This window comes from Ambystoma mexicanum, chromosome 10 (assembly GCF_040938575.1).
Source record: "Ambystoma mexicanum isolate Mex_15411 chromosome 10, UKY_AmexF1_1, whole genome shotgun sequence".
Lineage (NCBI taxonomy): Eukaryota > Metazoa > Chordata > Amphibia > Caudata > Ambystomatidae > Ambystoma > Ambystoma mexicanum.
Genome location: NC_090932.1, coordinates 58,524,689 through 58,545,877, shown reverse-complemented (window position 1 = coordinate 58,545,877; position 21,189 = coordinate 58,524,689). Strand labels below are relative to the sequence as shown.

The 21,189-nt window shown below is 47.8% G+C and overlaps 1 protein-coding gene across 3 annotated transcripts in view; it reads right to left on the bottom strand.

The window, feature by feature from the left end:
- The window catches only part of TFRC (transferrin receptor), an 858,836-nt gene that overhangs the window by 401,723 nt on the left and 435,924 nt on the right, over positions 1-21,189 (bottom strand). For all 3 annotated transcript variants that reach the window (XM_069617499.1, XM_069617501.1, XM_069617500.1), the window contains exon 10: positions 15,441-15,610. In XM_069617499.1, the coding sequence (XP_069473600.1) occupies positions 15,441-15,610 (170 nt within the window). The remainder of the gene's footprint in view (positions 1-15,440; positions 15,611-21,189) is intronic.

Genomic DNA, 21,189 nt, shown 5'->3' with positions numbered 1-21,189 from the left:
ACTGGAGCTGTTGGGAAGGTGTCGGATGCGACTTCTTGAAATTGAGGGAGAAGCCCAGCCTGTGGAGGGAGTGGGAGCCGAGACCAAGATGATCCAATGCTTGCTTGGGAGAATGCACGGATCATCCAGTCCTACAGGTAGGGGTAGACGTGAATCTCCCCCCCCCCCCCCCCCTCGCCTGAGGTACACTGAAGAGCCTCGGGCAGAGGTCAATCCGAATGGCAGGACCAGAAACTGAAAGTGCGAGTCGCCAGCCACAAACCTCAGGTACTTTGTGCTTGGGATTAATCGGCACATGAAAATAAGCATCCTGTAGGTCCATAAACACCAACCAATCTTGAAGTTGAAGAGCCTGGAGGACTTAAGAGTAACCATCTTGAAGTGTCCTTCCTGGTTTGTTCAGCCAACACAACTTCAGGATGGGTCTCAATCCCCAGTCTTCTTTGGGATAAAAAAAAATAAGGGGAATACCATCCCTTGTTCCTCTCCGCTACATGCACCAGTTCTATAGCGCCTTTCTCTAGCAGGGTCAATATTTCCTGCACAAGGAGCGGATCCAGAAGCTTCAAAGAAATTCCCTGGTGGATTGTTGAGGCCGCTTTAGAAAAGTTAAGGCAGTAGCCGTGGGCTATTGTGTCCAGAACCCAAGCATCCAAAGTAATGGCTCGCCATTCTTAGAGATGCTGAGACAGTCTTGACCCCCGACCGGCGAACCATTGGACATGGCCTCATGACTGTTTTGGAGCGGCAGCAGCAGCGCCTGAAGGCAAAGAGGCAGCTATCTGAGCGGCTTTGGCACCTCCATTTCCCCCGACCACCATGGGTACTATTTCGCTGACCCCTTTGACAGCCCCTCTTCCTACCAAAGGAGGAGGAGGAGTAGTAACGAAAAGGAGATTTTAACCTCTGGGCTAATAACCAGCAAGATACTGAGGTACAATCTCTTCTACAAACACTATCCTCTTTTTTTTTTTACAAATGGTGGATAAACCAACCCATAAGGCAGGAAACCTACTTGATTAGGTACTCACTAAAAACATTAAATCTTCTATATACAATGTAGAATTATGCCCGTGGTCTGATCATTTTCATCATTTGAGCTTGACAAAGATTTAAATAAAACTGCCCCTAGTGAAATGTGTAATATTAAATATATTACAGCTAATGCTTTCCAATCAACTATACAACCTTTGTTACCACCATTAAGTGGAATGTTATAATTGGAAGAATTATACTGTTGCTTTTAGAAATGCTATGAATAAAGTGTTCGATATTCCTGCTCCCTCTGGCCCAGTCAAAAACAAGAAACGCAAGGGATATGAACATCGTTTCTCTCCTGAGCCAATTTCTGCCAGGAAAAATAAAAGTGAACGCCAATGGCGTAATCACCCTTCTACTGCCATGGCAGCTTACAAAGCAGCAGCTAATCAGTACAAGGAGTCTACACTAGAAGCTAAACAACTATTTCTCAAAGAAAGAATTGAGAATGCCTTTATCAAGTCCAAATAACTTTTCTCAGTCCTAAAGGAGCTTAAATGCCCCATTACTGAATCCAGATGAAATATTAACAATGACTGCTGTCAGGATATACTTAATAGCTTCTGTAAGAAAACAAGAGCTTCAAGCGCATATTAGGGAAAAAAATCATGTCAATGTCTGGTCGAAGCCGCAGCAACCCCAATCCTGAAGGGACCTGCTCAAGAGCTAGAACCCTTCACTTTTACCAAAATGACAGAACAGGAGATTTTGGTGATTATAGAACGCCTTAAACCGACATCGTGCAAGGAACAAGTTACTTACCTGTAACTGTTCTCCAGCATGGGTCTGGCATGGATTCACATGCTCATGAATATTCCCTGTCGTCAGGCTGGGAATCCTCGGTAAAGAAAAAAATCAGTTCCAGTTTCGTTTCTGAACTGCGGTCCACGTAGAACTTCAGCGCTCTAGCCATATCCATCGAGTGCAAAGTCCTCTCAGCCAGCGACGAAGGTGACAGGAAGAAAACAGGTAACACCAAGGGCTCGTTGAGATGGAAGTCCGAAGGCAGCTTGGGCATGAAGGAGGGGTGCTTCCTCAGCACTACTCTCGGCTCGTGGAATGTCAGGTATGGCGGTTTACAGGAGAGGGCCTGGATCTCTCCCACCTGTCGTGCAGAGGTGATGGCCACAAGAAATGCCGTCTTCCACGACAGGAACCTCAGCGGTGCCGAAAACAGAGGCCCGAATGGCGGCCCCATGAGCCTGGTCAGCACCACGTTGAGCTCCTACGCCGGGGACAGCGCCTTCACCGGCAGGAACGATCGAAACAGTCCCTTCCTGAACTCCTTCACTAGGCGGTGTGATCACAACGACGACCGTTCCGGAGTTCTAGTGTAGCAGGAGATAGCCGCCAGATGGATCTTGGAGGCATGAGCCAGCCCCGCCTTGGCCAGCAATAGGAAGTATGGCAGCACTTGAGGGGTTGTAATCCGCAGAGGGTTAATCTTCTGTGCATCGCACCAGACAGAGAACCTCTTCCATTTGTGTCCATAGCACGAGAGTCGAGGACGCCCTGGCCTTTGCAAGCACCTCTTTGCAGTCCGCCGGGATATCATACCCTCTGAACTCTAGTACTGCAGGAGCCAGGCCTGCAGGTTCAGCGATCCTGGGTTGTGACGGAGGATGGCACCTCCTTCCGTGGCGAGATGATCCGCGTCCGGAGGTTTGATGGGTAGGAGGGGCCCTGACATGTCCTGAAGGTCTGGGAACCAGACCTGCCTCGGCCACGCCGGTGCAACGCGGCTCATCCTGCACTGGGACCGTCTGAGTTGACTGATGAGTTGCAACGGGAGGGAACGCATACAGGAACAGGCCGTCCAAGGGGAATGAGAAGGCATCACACATACTCTCCGGCTGGGGAAACCTGCTGGCGAACCTCCGGCACTTGGCGTTCGTCACCGTCGCGAATAGGTCGATCTGGAGATTGCCCCATCGTCGGAATAGGAGATCCACTTGATCCTGCCAAAGTGGCCACTCATGGCAAGAGCGCAGCTCCCTGCTGAATGAGTCGGCAATGGTTTTCTTTATTCCTGCCAGATGGAAGGGCACCAGGAACATATCCCTTGGGCAACGGCCCAGTGCCACAGATCCTACGCTTCCTTGGATAGGGCTGGGGATCTGGTGCCTCCCCCTGCTCCCTGATGTAGGACATCATGGTGGTGTTGTCGTTGAAGACCCTTGTTAGGGAGAATTCTCATTTATGGCTAATTTCCCTTACCTAGTGAGTCCCTGAGCAGCTTTGCTGGATTTCAGGGGTTTATTTTTTCCACCTGGTAAGTGTGACCCTTTTTCCCACTCTTACATGTGTTTTTCCATGTGTACTTCTACTTGTTGTGTGATCTTGGGCTCTGGAGCAATCTTGGGCTCTGGAGCACACCACTCCATGAGCCCAACTTCTTGTGCGTTTTACACAGTACCTTCAATGCAGTAACACAGATTGTCTCTAATACTTCCCAATGACTCAATTGTTCTGGGGCCGACTACCGTCCCCCCAGAAACATGTAAAGTTGCCATTAACTTTATATAGTCACTTTAAAACAACTGCAGACCCAGTACACCCCATTTTACATGGAGTACTGGAAAGGGTTAATTCTTACCCCTTTGTGCCTGAGCTTTGTTTTGCTCTAACATTTAGAATTGGCTGGTGGCAGTGGCATCTACCCTAACTTTTCTACCGCGATAATACGATATAAACGTGGTACTGTTCCAGGCTATTAGATTAGCCTCGAACATAAACCCGCTTGACCAAATAACCTTTCTTTTGGCTCCGGTCGGGTTTTTTTGCCATTTCTTTTTGTTAAAGTCCTTCTTGTGTTTTACTTTGCACGGCAAACCAGGTTTGCCTTCTTTGTTCACTGTCTTTTGGCGGGCTTCCCCGAAGAAGCCCTCCTTTGGCGCCTGGGTGTCTAGGTGGGCTAAAGGTGAGGGAGAGGTGTAGTCACCCCCTGCACAGGGTCTCCTTGGAGACCCAAGTCGCACTTTGTGCCCATTGGCTGGAGGGTTTGTCTGGGCTGGACAACCTCCCTGCTGTGTGATTGGCAGCCAGGCTGTGTGAATGGGGATTGTCACATAAAAGGCAGGACTCTTGGGCTGGAAGTCCGAGTCGCCACTGGAACTGCTAGAACCAAAGTGAAGCGGAGAAGACGGCTGCTGCAACTCCCGAGTCCCGGTGAAGCCCTGCTGCAGTCCTGAGCTATCTACCCTTCGACATTAAGAGACGATCCAGTCCGGAGTCTTCTTCCCTTGAGCCTGGTGGGATCAACCAGCTCACCTTGCACAGCCAGAGGATCCTCTTCTTAGTCCAAATCGCTGCACACTGCTGTAGTGGTCCAGATAGCCATCTGAAGAGCCTCTCCCGTTTTAAAGGAGTGCACCTTTTATTCATTGTCGCTTTGCTCCTGCTGGCTTCTTCCCTATGTAGTGCAGATCGCTCCAGACATCGTCCTTGACTCCACGAATGAAGCTACAGGAACAGCTAGTCTGCAGGAGCTACCAGGAACAACTGCCATAGCACCAGCTCTTCATTCGAATAAGGTACTGTGTCCAGCTTCGAGGAATTGGGGTGAACCCTTTTTTCCCATCCAAGACTTGCCCTGGTCTTCCTTCCCTCTTATAACTTTTGCCTCCTCTTTTGACAATATCCAAGTACTCCTGGCAATCTCGATTTGTGAACTGTTCTAACCTTGTGATCCTCGACAACAGGATCCCTGTCCCATTGACTTATCTACGGTTTAGAAAGTGCATTTTAATTCCATCTGCCTTGACAAAAAGTATTGCCGGTGATTTTTATCCCCAATTTTCTTGTGTTAATTCATGTGCCAAGTGTGTTTGACTACGGTAACATTTCTTCTCGCAGGTACGCTTTCTTTCAAAGACCGAAATGCCATTACTGTCAAAAAGTGAATGCGTAACAAACCCCGGTAAAGTCTTTGTTTCACAACACCGGTCTGTCGAAACCAAAGGTACTTACCTTGAATTGTTCTGCATAAGGGGAATTGTTTGTGTGTAGTGTACTTGAAGTGTGGTTTTAATTTAATAGAAGAACAAGTTACTCCTTACCTGGTAACGTTCTTTCGATGGGCTGTTCCTCCGATGTATTCCTTATCTATGATATTTGCATCTCCAGCTTGCTGGCCTCGGAAATGTTTTTTCCCAGTAGAGGGCTCTGTGCGTCGACGTCCGTCGAGTAGGTGTTCCTGGACAGCCAACGTGTCGACGCCGACGTCATCATGCCTATAAATGGCCACGCGGTGCGTCCATTGCTCAGTTCAGTTTTGTACAGTAAGGTAGTTCTTGCATGAATGGTTACTACCCTTGAAGGAGCGTAAACTGCAACCACAAAGGAAAAGTTACTGTGGGGATGGATGGGAGGGGCGATAAGGAATACGTCGGAGGAACATCCCATCGAAAGAACGTTACCAGGTAAGGAGTAACTTGTTCTTCGAAGGGATTGTGTCCTCCGACGTATTCCTTATCTTTGATAGACTCCCATAGCAGTGGTATGTGATTGGAGGCGGGAGTAAGAATGAACAGAGTGTAACATAGCTTTGCCAAATCTAGTCTCTTGCCTAGAGGAGGAATCCAGGCTATAAAATTTGGTAAAAGTATGTGCGGACGACCATGTGGCAGCCGCACATATGTCTCTAATTGGTACCCCTCTTTGAAGAGCTGAGGAGGCTGCGATAGCCCTGGTCGAATGAGCCCTTAGATTTTGAGGGGGCTCTTTCCCTGCCAGTTTGCAGCATTCCAGAATGGCTAAAATAGTCCATCTGGAGATGGTTTGTTTGGTTATTGGTAATCCCAACTTACGTCCTGCGTAACCTACAAAGAGTTGGTCTGCTTGTCTAATTTTAGCAAGTCTACTGATATAAAAACTCAGGGCTCGCTTAGGGTCCAGCCTGTGTAGTCTCTGGTAAAGTAATCTTCTGAGTAATGTGAAATTCAGAAACTACCTTTGGAAGGAAGTTAGGCTTCACCTGTAGAACGACTTTGTCCTTGTGAAAAATTGTATGAGGAGGTTTACAAGATAGGGCTTGTATCTCGCTAACCCTTCTAACAGATGCTACCAATAAAACAGTTTTGAGGGTGAGAAACTTCAATGAACAAGAGTGGAGTGGTTCAAATGGAGCACCCTTTAGGAAGTTTAAAACTAGATTTAAGTCCCATGGTCTTGGAGGGTAAACATTAGTTAGACCTTTCAGGTATTGTATTACCAATGGAATTTTGAAATACAATGGCTCCTCTGCAGTGCGCTTAAAGATCGATAGCGCTGCGAGATATCCCTTAATAGTGCAAACTTGAAGGCCTGAATTTGCCAAATAAAGTAAGAAGGATAACACTGCAGGTGTACCACATGAAAAGGGTTCGATATTCTTTTCTCTGCACCAGCTGCAAAATTAATTCCAACGGCAGCGGTATAGAGTTTTAGTTGCTGGCCTTCTGGCCGAAAGCAACACCTCCATGACGTCATCTGGAAGGTCCCAATCCTTGTACCTCAACCTTTCAGATACCAAGCGTGAAGGTTGAGGGTCTTGATGGCTGGATGGAGAACCTGACCTCCCCTTCTGCGAGAGAAGATCCACTCTGTACGGTAGACGAATTGGAGGATGGATGGACATGTCCAGAAGGTTTGGGTACCACGTTCTCCTGGCCCAATCCGGGGCAATTAGGATCATGGTCTTCCAAAACCTTCTCAACCTCCTGATCATTTGAGGAATGACAGGGACCGGAGGAAACGCGTACAGAAGTGGGAACTCCCAGTCCACTACGAACGCGTCTCCTAGAGCTCCTCTTGGGGGAAATTCCCTTGAGCAAAATCTGTCGCACTTCCTGTTGATACTGGTGGCGAACAGATCCACTTGAGGGGTTCCCCAAAGGGCGAAGATCTCTTGAAGGACTTCCTGAGCTATATCCCACTCGTGGGAGACTGTGTTCTGCCTGCTCAGAGCGTCCGCTGTCAAGTTCTTCTCTCCGGCTAGGTGAATTGCCGATAGAGAGATTCCTTCCTGAATTGCCCAAAACCAGAGCTGCATCGCCTCCCTGCACAGTGGCAGTGACCCTACGCCTCCTCTTTTGCTGAGGTAGTGCATGGCCACTGTATTGTCCGTCATTATCAGGATGTTTCTCCCCCGTACAGACGGCAGAAAAGCCTTCAGTGCCAGTCTGATGGCTCTCAGCTCCAACAGGTTGATGTGTAGTCTGGACTCCAATGGAGACCAACAACCGCTGATTGTCAAGTCGTTGGCATGGGCTCCCCACCCCGTGAGTGAGGCGTCTGTGACTACTGTTATCTCCGGCCATGGATGCCAAAACAGTTCTCCTTTCAAGATGCTCTCTGGAGAGGCCCACCATTGAAGGTCGTGGGCTACCTTGTCCGGAATCCAGAGGAGATCTGTCATCCTCCCTGAGAATTGTGACCTTTGAGTCCTCAGTGCCCACTGAAGGGATCTCATTCTCAGGCGAGCCTCTGGCACAAGGGATATGCAGGATGCCATGAGGCCTAGCAACCTCAAAAAGTCGTATGCTGGGAGACGTTGGGCATTTTGAAACCTGGTGACCATCTGCAGAATATCTTGAGCCCTCACCTCTGGACGTGTCCAGGACTGCTCCAATGAACTGGAGTCTCTGTGATGGTATCATCTGTGACTTCTTGAAATTGAGGGAGAAGCCCAGCTTGTGAAGGAAGTGGCAGACATAATCTAGTTGGATCCGAGCTTGTTCCGAAGAAACTGCTCTGATCAACCAATTGTCCAGTTAGGGGTAGACGTGAATCCCTTCCCTCCTTAGACTTGCAGCCACAACCGACATTAGCTTGGTGAAGACCCTCGGGGCGGAGGTCAGCCCAAATGGCAGAACTCGAAATTGATAATGAGTTGCCAATTGCGAACCTCCGGTACTTCCTGTGCTTTGGATGGATTGGCACATGGAAATAAGCATCCTGAAGGTCCAGGAGATACCAACCACTCCTGAAGCTGGAGGCCTTGAAGGATCTGAGAGAGAGTTACCATCTTGAACTTGCCCTTCCTGAGGAACTTGTTCAATTCTCCTAAGTCCAGGATGGGTCTCAGTCCTCCGTCTTTCTTTGGTATGAGAAAGTAGGGTGGAGTACCAGCCCTTGTTCCTGTCCGCTACAGGTACCGGTTCTATGGCACCTTTCTCTAGCAGGTCCACAATTTCCTGCAAGAGGAGCGGATCCGGCACTTTCAGAGAGCTGTTCCCCGGTGGATGGCTCTGAGGGATGCGTAGAAAAGGCAGGCAGTAACCTTGGGCAACTGTCTCCAATGCCCAAGCATCTGACCTAATAGGCTGGCATTCCGTCAGATGGTGAGTTAACCTGCCCCCTACAGGTGTCTTGTGATGGGAGACCTCAGAGTGGTTTGGGAGCGGCTGATGCAGTTGCCGAATGTAAAGCGCTCCTGCTGATGCAGCTTTCTTTCCTCTAACCCGTCCACCACGGGTACATTTTCCTTGGCCTCTTTGAGCCGACCGTCCTTTGCCTCTTCCATATGAGGAATAATAGCGAAAGGACCTTCCTCTCCAAGAGGATCCTGAGGGACGAAAATTAGTTTGGCGGATTGCAGCTCCTAGTGACTTGGCTGCTGCTTTAGATGTTTGCAGTTTTTCCAAACTGTCATCCGCCTTTTTACCAAACAGGGAAGAGCCGTCAAAGGGCACGTTTAAAAGTCTGGCCTGTACGTCAGAAGCAAAGCCGGACTTTCTCAACCACGCATGCCTGCGGATTGTGGTACTTGCCGCCATGGCCCTGCTGATACTGTCAGCAGAATCAATGCCAGTTTGAAGGGACTCGCCCATTGCATCTTTACTATCTCTGATGATATTTAAAAATGCGTCCCTTTTTTCTCCTTCCTGGAAGCAGTCAGCCGCTGATGAAGCACACTCCCAAAGAGTGTGGCTGAACCTAGCGCACGTACAAGTCGCATTAATAGATTTAAAGCCATGCTAGAGGCCGAGAAGACTTTTAGCCATGGCATCATATTTTTTATCATGCCTATCCTGTGGAGCAGTGGGGTATGCAGATGTACTGCCTGATGAAGTTGCAGCCTGGACCACCAGACTCTCTGGAGTAGGGTGCTTAGATAGGTATTCAGGGTCAGCAGCAGATACTCTATATTTCGCTGACAACTTCTTGTTAACCGCAGGGACAACTTCAGGAGTTTCCCAGTTAGTTAAAATCTTTCTTTGTAAAGCAGAATGAAAGGGAACCACAGGATCCTCCTGTGGACCTTTATCCAGAATATCTGTGATGTCATCCTGTTGAAAAACAGGTGAAGGCGCAGACCAACCCATGAACTCCATAATTCTTGACATTAGGGTTCTATAAGGGGTTTCAGCATGTTCCCCTGGGTCTGGATTGGCAAATTCCACTTCTGGGGGAAGTCTCTAGGCCACTTGCTTCCTGTAATGCATCCTGAAGGTCTTTCAACCTTCTTTCCTCAGAGGCAAAAGTCTCTGGTTCAGGTGATGTGGTCCTCTGCAGCCCAAAAGGCCTTTCTTGATCAGAATCTTCCCTTTCTTCATAAATTGAAGTTAAGGTGGGGTGCTCTGGCCTTTGAAATGGTATAAAACCCATCTCTAAAGCAGAGGGAGCCATCATCAGTGGCCTTGAAAACGTCGATGTCTTCGACGCCGATGTAAAAATCCTTGAAGGCGCCGACAAAACTGAAGAGGCCTCGAAGAACTCGAGAGGATCGGAATCCTGCTTGAGTATCTCGACGTCGCGTCGCAGGCTCTCGGTGTAACTGTTGGCTGTGGAGTAGCCGTGGGTTTTTCTTTCATCGGCGTCGACTCGATCGACGGATGCGTCGAAGAACCCTTCGATAACGGTGTTGATGGCGCCGATCTATGCTTCGAAGGGGCTTTCGACGATGGCGTCGAAGATGCTTTACTTCCCCGATGGCTCACGGCGCTTCCGGGTCGACTCTTTCGCCAGGTACTTCCACTCGCGGCATTTAGATTTTTTGGGCTTTTCACCCGGGCTATCACCCTCAGCTGACTTCGAGGGGGTCGAGGCCGCTTTCTCGAAGACGCTTAGTCTCGGCATTTTTTGAAACCAGACCGAGTCGTCGTCAGGTCAGAGGAGGAAGCCATCGAGTACGAGTCGGTTTTCTTGAGGAAATATGAATATATTTCGACTGACAAACTGAGCAACGGTATTCCGAGGCACACGAAGCGCGTAAAAACGGAACTGAGCAACGGACGCTGCGCGTGGCCATTTATAGGCATGATGACGTCGGCGTCCATACGGTGGCTGTCGAGGAACACCTACTCGATGGACGTCGACGCACAGCGCCCTCTACTGGGAAAAAAACTTCTGAGGCCAGCAAGCTGGAGATACAAATATCATAGATAAGTAATACGTCGGAGGACACAATCCCTTCGAAGTGAAGTGTTTAAAATAAATGTACCGTTACTTTTTTTAACCAAAAAACCTTGAGTCAGTGTTTGCTTAAGTCACAGTAATTGTAGTTTTGTGCAATTTGTACTACTGCTCATTTGCTCTCGAGATAAGTCTGGCTGCTCCGCTACTTCTACCGGTCTGTGTAGTACGGGCTTGTACCAAAGGTGAACTTTTATTCCCACTTGTAGTCTTTAATTGTGTGTAGTGGTCCCTAAGGGCACTGCACAGGAGTCTGCCTAACAAATCTCACCGCGTTGCCCTTGAGGGATGGAAGGAACAACCCGAGGGCCCAGAACACGGCTCAGAGCTCCAGGACGTTGATGTGTAGTGACCTCTCCACCGGGAGCCAAAGGCCTCTTGCGTGGAGCTCTCTGGTGTGCGCTCCCAATCCCTCCAGGGAGGCGTCCGTCGTCACCGTTTCCTGATGTGCCGGGGTCTGAAGTCCACACCCGCCGCTAGATGCGCGTGGGTGCCCCACCACTGGATCGCTTGGCGGAAAGTCTTGTTGAGCGAGATCCTGTCTTCAAAGCTGCCCGCCGCTTGCATCCAATGGGCGTTGAGGAACTCCTGCAGTGGACGCATCCGCAACCTGCATAGGCGCACAAGGACATCATGCCGAGTAGGGACTTGATGGACCTCACCCTGGCCACGTCCATGGTCAACAATGGTGTGTATGGGTGGTCATCATCATCAACATCCGTGTCCACCAAGGTGTCCTGTTGGTCTCGAGCAGCTGGAGGAGTGCTGGCGCCTGTGGCTGCGGCGTACTGACAGGGGCCTGTGGCTGTTGAGGTGCGGGAGCCGGCGTGGTGGAGCTGGTAGGGGCAGCTGGGGCTGCACCATGGGCGGGGTCGCTAGAACCAGGGGCGGAGTGGCCACGGGTGCCTGCGGCCGAACTGGAGGGAACATGTCCCTGATCACATGCCCGAGGATGATGCCATCTGCGAAGACCTCATGAGGGTAATGAACCGTGTTAAAAAGGTTCCACAGGCCGTTGGAGTGCTTGGAAGCGATGGCATGGGATGAGACCGGGTCAGACCCTGCCTTACTGTCTGCGAGATGCATCTGCCCTGCGACGAAGGATATGCTGCAGGCCACGTGGCCGGTGCAGACAAGTGCCACCTGGAAATTCGTTCCCCTACCTGTTCCCCAAAGGGGGATGGCATCAGGCGAGGCGCCGTTTTCTCTGGGCCGGGTCAGGTTTTCACATTTTGTACCTCACATTGGCAAGGGTTCTATGAGATTAGGTTGTTTCAAATATTTTTCCAGGAAACTTAGAAAGGGGGGTTTGTTAAAATAGTAAATAAAACCTAGTTAGAGAGTAGAGAATTTCATTTGTAAGTTTGATCTACTTTCCATAACTTTCATTTACAAAGATGAAATGATCCCAAGCCAAGATGGTGGAACACTTTTCCAGCAGTGATTGTTTTAGTTTACTGCAGGCAGCATTGTTGTCATTTGGAATGTTCTTAACAGTTCTAAACTGCCTTTCATTAAAGTATTCATTAGAGTAGGTCATTTATTTCTTAGCTCTGGGTAAATCTAGTAAAAGTTATTTAAAAGATATAGAAACTTAGTTTTTAGTTTTAGATTATTACAGTTTTTATCAAGAATATGTTTGCAGAAATCTACTGTGAAGATTCCAAGAGAAAAACAGGATGCTAAGCTACTGAGTTGCCCTGCATTGTTGACTGAGACTGAGCTAAGTGAATTTTCGTATTATAGGAAAAAACTCAAGACCTTTGAACCAAGACTTTTGGAAAGGTTGTTTAAGATTTTACCTTTTAGAAAGAAATTGTATTTCATATTTTTATTTGAGGATTAAACAAGTTTTAAAACGAAGGAGATTCTGCAGTTATTTTGTGTAAATACCACTAACTGAATTAATAAGGCGTGCAGATCATAATCGCCGTAGCACTAATGTAAAATAACCAACCTTAACCCCCAAAAAACGAACATAGAATACTTGTATTGATATTTGTTTTACGACGAGTATAGCAGGGATCTACGCGCGAGCGCGGATTAAAGAAAAGGACCTTTGTGCGTCGCGGCCATTTTGTGGATTGTTTTCCTTTTATCCCGCGTAGCTCGTCTAAATGAGTTACGGAAAGGTGTCAGTTCCGTTTACCACGCGAGCGTATGTTCGTTATAGCAGCTGATTAAGTGAGTGTCTTCTGACAAGTTTATTTATAAAGACATTGTTTTTTTAACTACACGCAATAATTTTCTTGGGAACAACATTATATCTGAATATAAAAGACTATGAATACAGAGAAATCAGCAGGTAACGTGCATAGAATGAATAGTAATATCAATCACACAGAAGAATTCATTCAATTATAATAATCACATTGTTGCTTGGGTATATTTAAAAGGATTCAAGATGTAAAAGTTGAGAGAAGATAATCAAGTTGAAGACATTGTAATCTGAAAATCACAGCCAGCAGCATGAATCTTCTTGAAGCAGCCTAAGGGCAAATTAAGCTTAGGCAACAGGTAATTAGAGTTAAGGATTAGTCCAAGAGTAAATTTAAAATTGAGTAGTAGACATTGTATATATAAAGTTGTATTTCCCTTTTAGGAACTCTACTGTGTTGAAAAACTCCAGTGAAGACAGTCTGAAGTACCTGCAGTGGGAGTTCTTGTCTTTTGATATTTTCTCCATTCCCCTTTCTCCTTGAGTTTGCCTGCCCAAGAGTTTTAAAGAAAACAGGATTGTTGAGCAGGCAGGCTTTTGTCCAGTACTAGGGCGTAGACCCAGTAATCGAACCTTGCGGTCCCTCAGTGGCATCACCGGTAGGATCTCATGACACCTCGGCTTGGTATCTTTAGCACCCTCGGTACCCGCCCTGGTAGAAGAACCCGAAAGGTCCGTCCCGCTGGTGCGCTTCCTGGGAAAGGAGTCGCCTTTGAGGGCTGCGGATGAAAAAGTGCCCCTACCTTGGGCCTGGACTTGTGCTTGATGAATTCCTTAAAGTCCTTCAGAGGAGAACTTCCAAAAAGCTCCCTCCACCGAGCTAGTGTGTTCTTCAGAGTGCGCGGCGTGAGCATGTTGCATGCAAAGCAGCCTTCCCAGACGGGGTCGGGGCAAAGGCAGAGGAGGCAGAGAGCGTGGGTATCAGACGTAGCGAAGAGCCCCTCGCATGCTGTACACCTGCTGAACCTCCCCCCCGATGTTGACATGCGCCGGGCAGGAGTGTGGTGCTGGAGGACAGAGGTATCTGAATAAAGACAAGACAAAAAAAAAACGTATCTGGTGAAGAGTGTATGGAATTACTAGGCCAGAGGCCTAACCTAGGAGCGCTGGTGAAAGCGATCTGTTCCAGTCGACGCGGAAAAGAGGACTGAAGAGTGGCACCGGTAGGTCAAGTCAGGGGAGCACCTCTAAAGATTTTTTTTTCCCCCGGTTGAAAAAGTTTCCGTCTCATGTCCCTAGAGAGGGGCGTCCATAGTGTATGGAGGAAAGGGGACGGGACGTAGGAGTAAGATGGGGTCTTTTTGACCAAAGAGCAGCTAGAAAGCGCACAACAGGGTCAGCAGATCCAGACATTGCTATACCTAAAACTAAAAAGTGAACCGACAGATTCACGTTGGACCATACAGCCCCAGCGACGACCAACTCCATTCAAGAACATGCATAACACTCATCAGGGCTCCAGAGGGTTGATGGCAAAACTTCACAGCTTTGTTAGAAAGGTCCGATCTACCGACACTGCACAGAGGCTAGGTGGGAGAGGGACCGGCGATGGGATGGCAAGGCAGAGGGATGAGCCACAATCTAGAGAGCGGTCTGGAGCGCTTCAATTTCAGTCCAATATAAAATGCACAACAGCAGATTGTTCATGCAATGGCACCTTACCCCTCCCACCCCCCGCCCAGAGACTAGTGAAAATGTACCCAGGGATAAGCCCTTACTGCTGGCGAGGTTGCTCAGCGACAAGCACTTCCTGGCACCAGTGGTGCGATTGCCCCAAAGTTTAGACTTACTGGAAGGAATTCCTGGGGTGGTTCCACAACAGAGGGTATCGGGAGTGCATAGACTCCACTCGTGGTTCTGTTTGGTATTGAGCTTGTGGATGACCAATACTTCGTGCTAACACATATGCCCAGAAATGTACTTCTAGCGGCTTGAGTGGGTCCAACGATATGGTGGAAAGGAAATCTGCTGCTGACGAAAAAAGGAATGGCTGCGCAAAGCAGGGGAGAAATAAGACATGGCAAGTTTTAGAGCATCATTATTAGAATTACACTCGCACATAGACGCAGTGTGGCTCCCCTTTCTGGATTTTTGGGAAATAAACAAGGAAATGCCCAGATCCAAAAAGCACATCAGTTCACGAGAGATAACCATACTTCGCGCTAACTCGAACGGCCGCCAAGGTCACTAACACTGAAAGATGCACACCAAAAATGAGATGAGTAAACCATGTGCCAAATCTTTTTGTTCCCCCCACAGTTTGCTAGCTGGGGGGGGAGGGGCAAGAGAGGGGGTGGGGCGTGGAAAGAGAAAATGCAAAGTAGGGTAAGAAAGTTTATAATGATCGTAGAAACGTACTCGGCCAGGTTCGAGGTTTGAATATCAGGACACTGGGAAGCTGCCTAAACATGTTACATTGTGACAATATAAATTGTTTTTTGGGGGTTTTATTCTTCTATGACAACAGGATGATTTTTTTAATGAATTTGTACAAATATGGTTTATTGCATTACATTTTTTTAAAAACCTGCAAACTATGACAAGCAAGTACAGGTCTACTTCTGCAATAAGAGCCTGTTATGGAGGGGTTTCTATTTGTACCCAAGACAAGCATTACATTACTTAAACACTAGCTAAATTGGATTCATCAGCCAATAACTTAATACAGTGGACGTTTTCTGAATCTCAGAATTGAAGATTTTGGCTCAATTGACAGCGAAATCAGATGGCTTATATTACAAGTACCCAGCCTGGTAGGTAAGTGGATGTTGATGCACAAGAACTTTACCTGGTTCTTCAAAACCTTTTATCATTCCAAAAACATTAAGAATTTTCCGCTGAACTACTTCATTGCGAACATCGAGTTTTATGGAGGTGCCAGATTTCAAAGCTGGTCCCAGTTTGCAGGCAGAGTCAAAACTGCTCCAACCAGAAGGGCAATCGGTGCCGTCCATTAATCTGCAACAAAAACAGGAAAGGTTCTGTAGGGAGCACTTCTCAAACAAGCATAGCGATGCTGCATACATTGTTATGTATCACTGTGTTATGAATCCATCGGAGTTCATTTTAAAGCTTTGGGTAACACAGAATACAGCAATCAGCAAATGTCTGTTCAAACCCATTGGTTGTAAAACTAGAAGAGGAAACCTGAACACATCGCAAGGCCCTACTATACAAACTTTGTGGGAAGTAAATTGAGAATCCAGGACTTTTAGAAGGAATTCAAAAGCATCCACACCACCAGGGACAGAAGGTGGCAGAAGGGGAGTGAGGTCAATTAAATAAGCTAGTCAAGAAATACTACCAACAGCCCTTGTAACCGCCACGATTTTGGAGCCTGTAAGGGATGCAAAATAATTGTAAAAGGCAGTGACCGAGCTCCAGTTATAAAATCCCCCCCCTCCGCCCCCCAACACATTTTTTCTCCTGTGCTTTTGGGTGTGCTTGTATACTCCATGCGTGTGAAGTGCTACCCATTTCAAATGGGACATGTGTTCCTATGATTTTTCTGAATTTCTCTTCAATGTGTTCAAGAGACCAACCAGCGTAGTGTACAGGGCTTCTACATAGTTAAACCAACCTCACTGGTAAACATATCCATACATAGTTAGCTTAGTAATGTGCAAGTGATATATAGTTGTACCAAACATTAATGCTAATCTCTTTATATTCACATTCACTGCTAAGAGTGGTCTAAGGTACAGATTGAACAAACCAACACACCAAGTGACAGAGTCCACTAAGGGTATACCGAAAATATATAACAGGCGCATGCTTAGAAAGTGAATATCTTAAAAAGAAAACTTTAAAAACCTACTAGCCTTTGATACAAATGGGACACTCATTGTTAAACTACATAAACACATTTATCAATTGAGAACACAGAATTCTACACAGTTGCAGTTGAAAGTGAGGGGGGGGGGAAGGATAGTTAAAACACACACTGATTTAACAATGCAAAGCAAAGGTTGGAAACACCCAAAGGTTAGAACATCAAATTACAGTCCCACTATGAATGTTCGTGTCCAAACGGTAACTGCAGTTTAAACTTACTTTAGAGGGTATAAACAGTTCCTCTCGTTGAAAAATGTCAAGACAACATTTTTAGGCTGATGTTATCATATAACCATAATTCAATCTGTACTTTGAGGTCTTGACAGTAAGTCAAGAGAAGCCACAGAAGATTCTACGCCCCACAATCCAAAGGCAAAAGTGATGGCTGACTGATGCTGGAAATGCATTCGAGGGACAGGGCCTCCCTGTCCTTGTACTGTAGTCCTTTTTCATTTGTGTACAGACCCATGGGCTACTCTTATGGCGCAAATACGCTCATTGTTTTAATTTCTGCCTTTTGCTCAAAGCAGGCACATGTGCTAGTGAGTGAGTCCGGTAACAGGTGCGTTCAGTGAAAGTGTACCTCCTAGAAGAAGCCTACAGTACTGTATGTTAAGTTCCACGGAAACACAGGAAACAATCCACAGTGCCCTTGACCTGGCCGCTGAAAGATGGGAGGCACGCGCTGGGAAGGCCCAGCCCTGCCTATGAGGTGACATAAGTATAATCTGTGATGTGTGTTGGGTGGTGGTGTGCAGGGGTTGTTTTTTGCATTTACATAGCGCTACGAACACCAAGGCATCTGAGCGCTGCCTATTACCCACGGTGTGTGGTGCTCATTTATCGACATCAGAAGGATGAAAGGCGGAGTTCGGCCTTGCCGGAATTCAAACCTGAGTCAGCAGGCTCTGCACAGGTGTCAAAGCGAGCGCTCTACTCGCTGTGCTATCTGACCGGGTGGCAGTAGCCATATGCGCAAAACCTCCTGCTGTCAATTAAGTTCCCTGGCAGGCTGCAGAATCCACGCCCAGCACCCCCGGTCAAACTGCAGGCAGGTGTGAGAACAGCTGAGCTGCCCTGGCCCGCCACTGCCCACCTCTTCCCGATTTAGTTTGCCACTGCTGCCCCCTTTAACCGCCATAGCACACATTCATGCCAGGAAACCAGACTCAGCGTTGCCCCGGAGACAACTTTAAGTGTTAAAAGCTGTAACAATTGTAACTGCAAGCAACTAAAAACTAAGCGGTGGCCTTTGAAAAGTATCTACCAGTAAATGTGTGTGTTTTGGTTTAATGTGGCAAGTATTTTAAAACATCTTGTGTAACAATATTATATATTTAATATAAATGTATTGTGCAAGTTTCTCTGAAGTTCATTACTAACTAGGTTCAGTGTACTACCCTACAGCTCACATCTTCCTCTTATGATGAGCAGGACTGCTCTCTCACTCTACCAAGGTTCCACGAGTAGCACAGACAGATACTAAGAGTTGGAGACCTATATACCATTGGATAGTTTAAGTCATAGCTCAAGTGGACTTTAGGAAAAGTCCCCTAACATTCGGAGATCAGGCAGAAGAGCAGGTCTTCAACGGGTCAATCGCTGGAAGGGATGCTGTCCACCTGCAGAAGTCGTCCACGGGTCCTCAAAGGGCTGCTCTTTGAAGGATTTTTATCTCAAACACCAAAATCCAAGTTAAAAGCAGGTCCAAGCCCACTAATTTTAAGGATCTGCGCCATTCAAACAGCCAGTGGTTATCAAAATGGGGACAACCACTGGTTTTACATTAGCCCCAGAAGCAGACTTTCTGGCACCAGTGATGTGAACTGGACAAGACCGTCCCAGCCCCCTACCTGGGTCACATGGAAAGGCTCACGAGCCCCGGAGGACAAGTGCATGACCTTGTAAGGATTTGATTGATCAGAGAAGGCAGGAAGAAGGCCAAGTTACACTATGGCCAAAGACCAGGCAACAATCTTGTGGCACAGCCATTTTATAACAATGTTTAGGAGCCAAATACTGTAAATGCAAATGTGCACACCAAACAGAATGAATGGCAAAAATGGAATTGCTGACACTAGCATGTTGCTAGTCGGATGTCTGCAGATACCATTGACTCGAAAGGCTTGCGCTGCAAGAACCACATTGAGGTCCCAGACCAGATGCAGCATGTGCACCGGAGGAAAAATGCCTAGACAACCTCTTAAGGGGGGCCTTAACCATCGGGTTGGCCGCCGAAAACATACTCAGGGGAATTCTTGTAAGCACCAATGGCTGCCAAATGGGTGCGGCAAGTATCCACCTGCAATCCAGAATGAGCCAGGTGTGCTGAACAAGCCAGTATGTTGTCCAGAGGGCCGTTGAGGATCCAGACCTTTGTGTCAAGCCCAATGGCAGAACCTAGTCCATTTGCGCTTATACTGGGATTGAGTAAAGTGCCTGTGAGTGATGTCCCAGTTGTCCTCCGAAAATTGAGCCCGTTGCAGCCTTAGCTGGTCAGCAACCACGCCACCAGCCCCAGCCTGGCTGGGTCTATGTTCTACTGCCCAGCCCTGTAGGGTATCGGAACGTGGGCAGGCCCCTGGAAGCACAACATCAGCCGATCCAAAAACCTGGTTCTCGAAGGCCAGTTGGGGGCAATCATGATGAAGCTGCAGCCCACCAAAGCGCGGAACTTGGGAAGGGCCCACTGGAGCAGAGCGGGGAGGGAACTGATTGCATTTGCAGCAGTGCCAACTGATCTGGAAGGTGTTCTCCCAGGGACCCCCAGCCCCGCCTTGCCCATGAAGCAAACTGGGGGCACTTACAATTCAGAGGAGATACAAACAAGTCCAGGTCTGCAAACCCCAATGCTGGAACAGGGGCAACAAGAATTTATGTGCAACTCCCACTCATAGGTGTTGGACCCCAGGCGGCTCAGCGCCTGCATGGCTGTCCACCATAAGGTGGACTGCTAAAAAACAAATACCTGTCAGGGCCCATTCCCACATAGATACCGACTCCATGTAGAGGGGAGAGAAGGGGGTTGGGGGCCACGCTGCTTGTTCAGGTAAAACATAATACAATGTTACGTCCCGACCACAACAGACTTGTCCCAGATGAGGGGCAGAAACACCCCGAGGGCCAGGCACACTGCTCTGAGCGCAAGCAAATTGATACGCAGGAAGGCTTTTGTCCTAGACATGCGCCATTAATCACGTAGCCCTCTAGAGTAGCCCACCAGCCCAAAAGAGGAGTCATTCGTCACCACCAGGGTAGGCTCCCGTCGAGTGAAGGGGCACCCACGGAAATGTTGCCATCAACCACCAGCGAAGATCGGGCGGGAGGAGCAGGGTTATTGGGATCCTGTCTGAGATTCCATCTCCTGATCCAATTGGCATCCAGGTGAAGCTGGAGGTGCCTCACCTTGAGGCGAGCGTGCTGCACAGTGAGTATGCAGTAGCCGTCAGCCCGAGAAGGTGCGCACTGCGGAAGTGCTGTTCACTATGGGGAACGTTGCTCTGATCACCCTGGAATCTTTAAATCTCAAAGTATATTTGCATCCCCTTCTGTGGTACGCTTTAATCAGTTAATGGACCAGTGATATACTTTTGGACTTTAGTATAGGCTTAGCATCCTATAGTGGCTAAAAGTGTCTAATACCCTAGATTTTACTTTATTTTCATTGTAGATTGTCAATTACTCATGGCTCCACCCCCATGCTGAAGCAGCCTACATAACCAGGTGTGCACCAGTGTGCACACACTGCAGAAGTGCCTGGAAGTGCCGTTAGCCTTTTGCTGCTTGTTGCGAGGGCCAAACCTGCTGCACCATTTTATTTGCCAACTTGGTCCCGTAGCAGAGTACTCGCCGCACGTTTTACAAGTCTAGGTGAGGCTTCTGTCTTTGCTGCATGTTGATTTTGCTGTTCGAATGGTTATTTTGTAACCTTGCTCTCTGTTTATTTTGGCTGAGAGGACGCTCACTCGGTGCGGTCACCGCCGTTTTGAACTTCTGGGTGAGCGTACCATCCTGTGCTAGTGGGTGTGCCATGAATAGTGCAAGCAGATGGCTCCCGCAAGCAGCTGTTTTCGTTAGACCTGTGTTCTTGCTTATTTATGGTATCCACTGAGATCTCAGCGAGAGTGGTACCGACACCCTAGAACTTAGTGATTCACAGGCTTGCATGCCGAACCACGAGCACAACATTCACGCATAAATGGGCGACATATTGAAATTAAGCACTCCTCAAATGAATAGCACTTTTGTTATTGCCAAGACCACAGAGAAACCATAGCAGATTATAGAAGCTCTGACTGTAGGTGCGCTATCAGAAACCACACTAATAACCCAATGCTAATTTAGAACTTTGTAACAGGGCTCAGCAGAACAACAGCTAGGGCTCGGGAAGGAATGCAAGGACAAAATTGTTCAAACCTGTTGGGTTACAATCACTATGGTGGGCGGCCTTAGAAGTGGTTGCGTCCGCAATGAAAATTCAGTAACTTGCGCCATGGCGACAGATACTGCTTCACTAGCTGTTTGTCTACAGACATTGCAGTTGAGCACGACACTGCATCTAGTGCACCTGAAAGTGTCTAAGGAAGGGACTATTAATCATGGAGAGAGTGGAGATGAGCCACCGAAAACCCTGATCTGCCAGGAGATGGCCTTTGCCAGTGCTCTTGCTCAAATTTGCACTCCAATCTTTCGTACATGTGAGG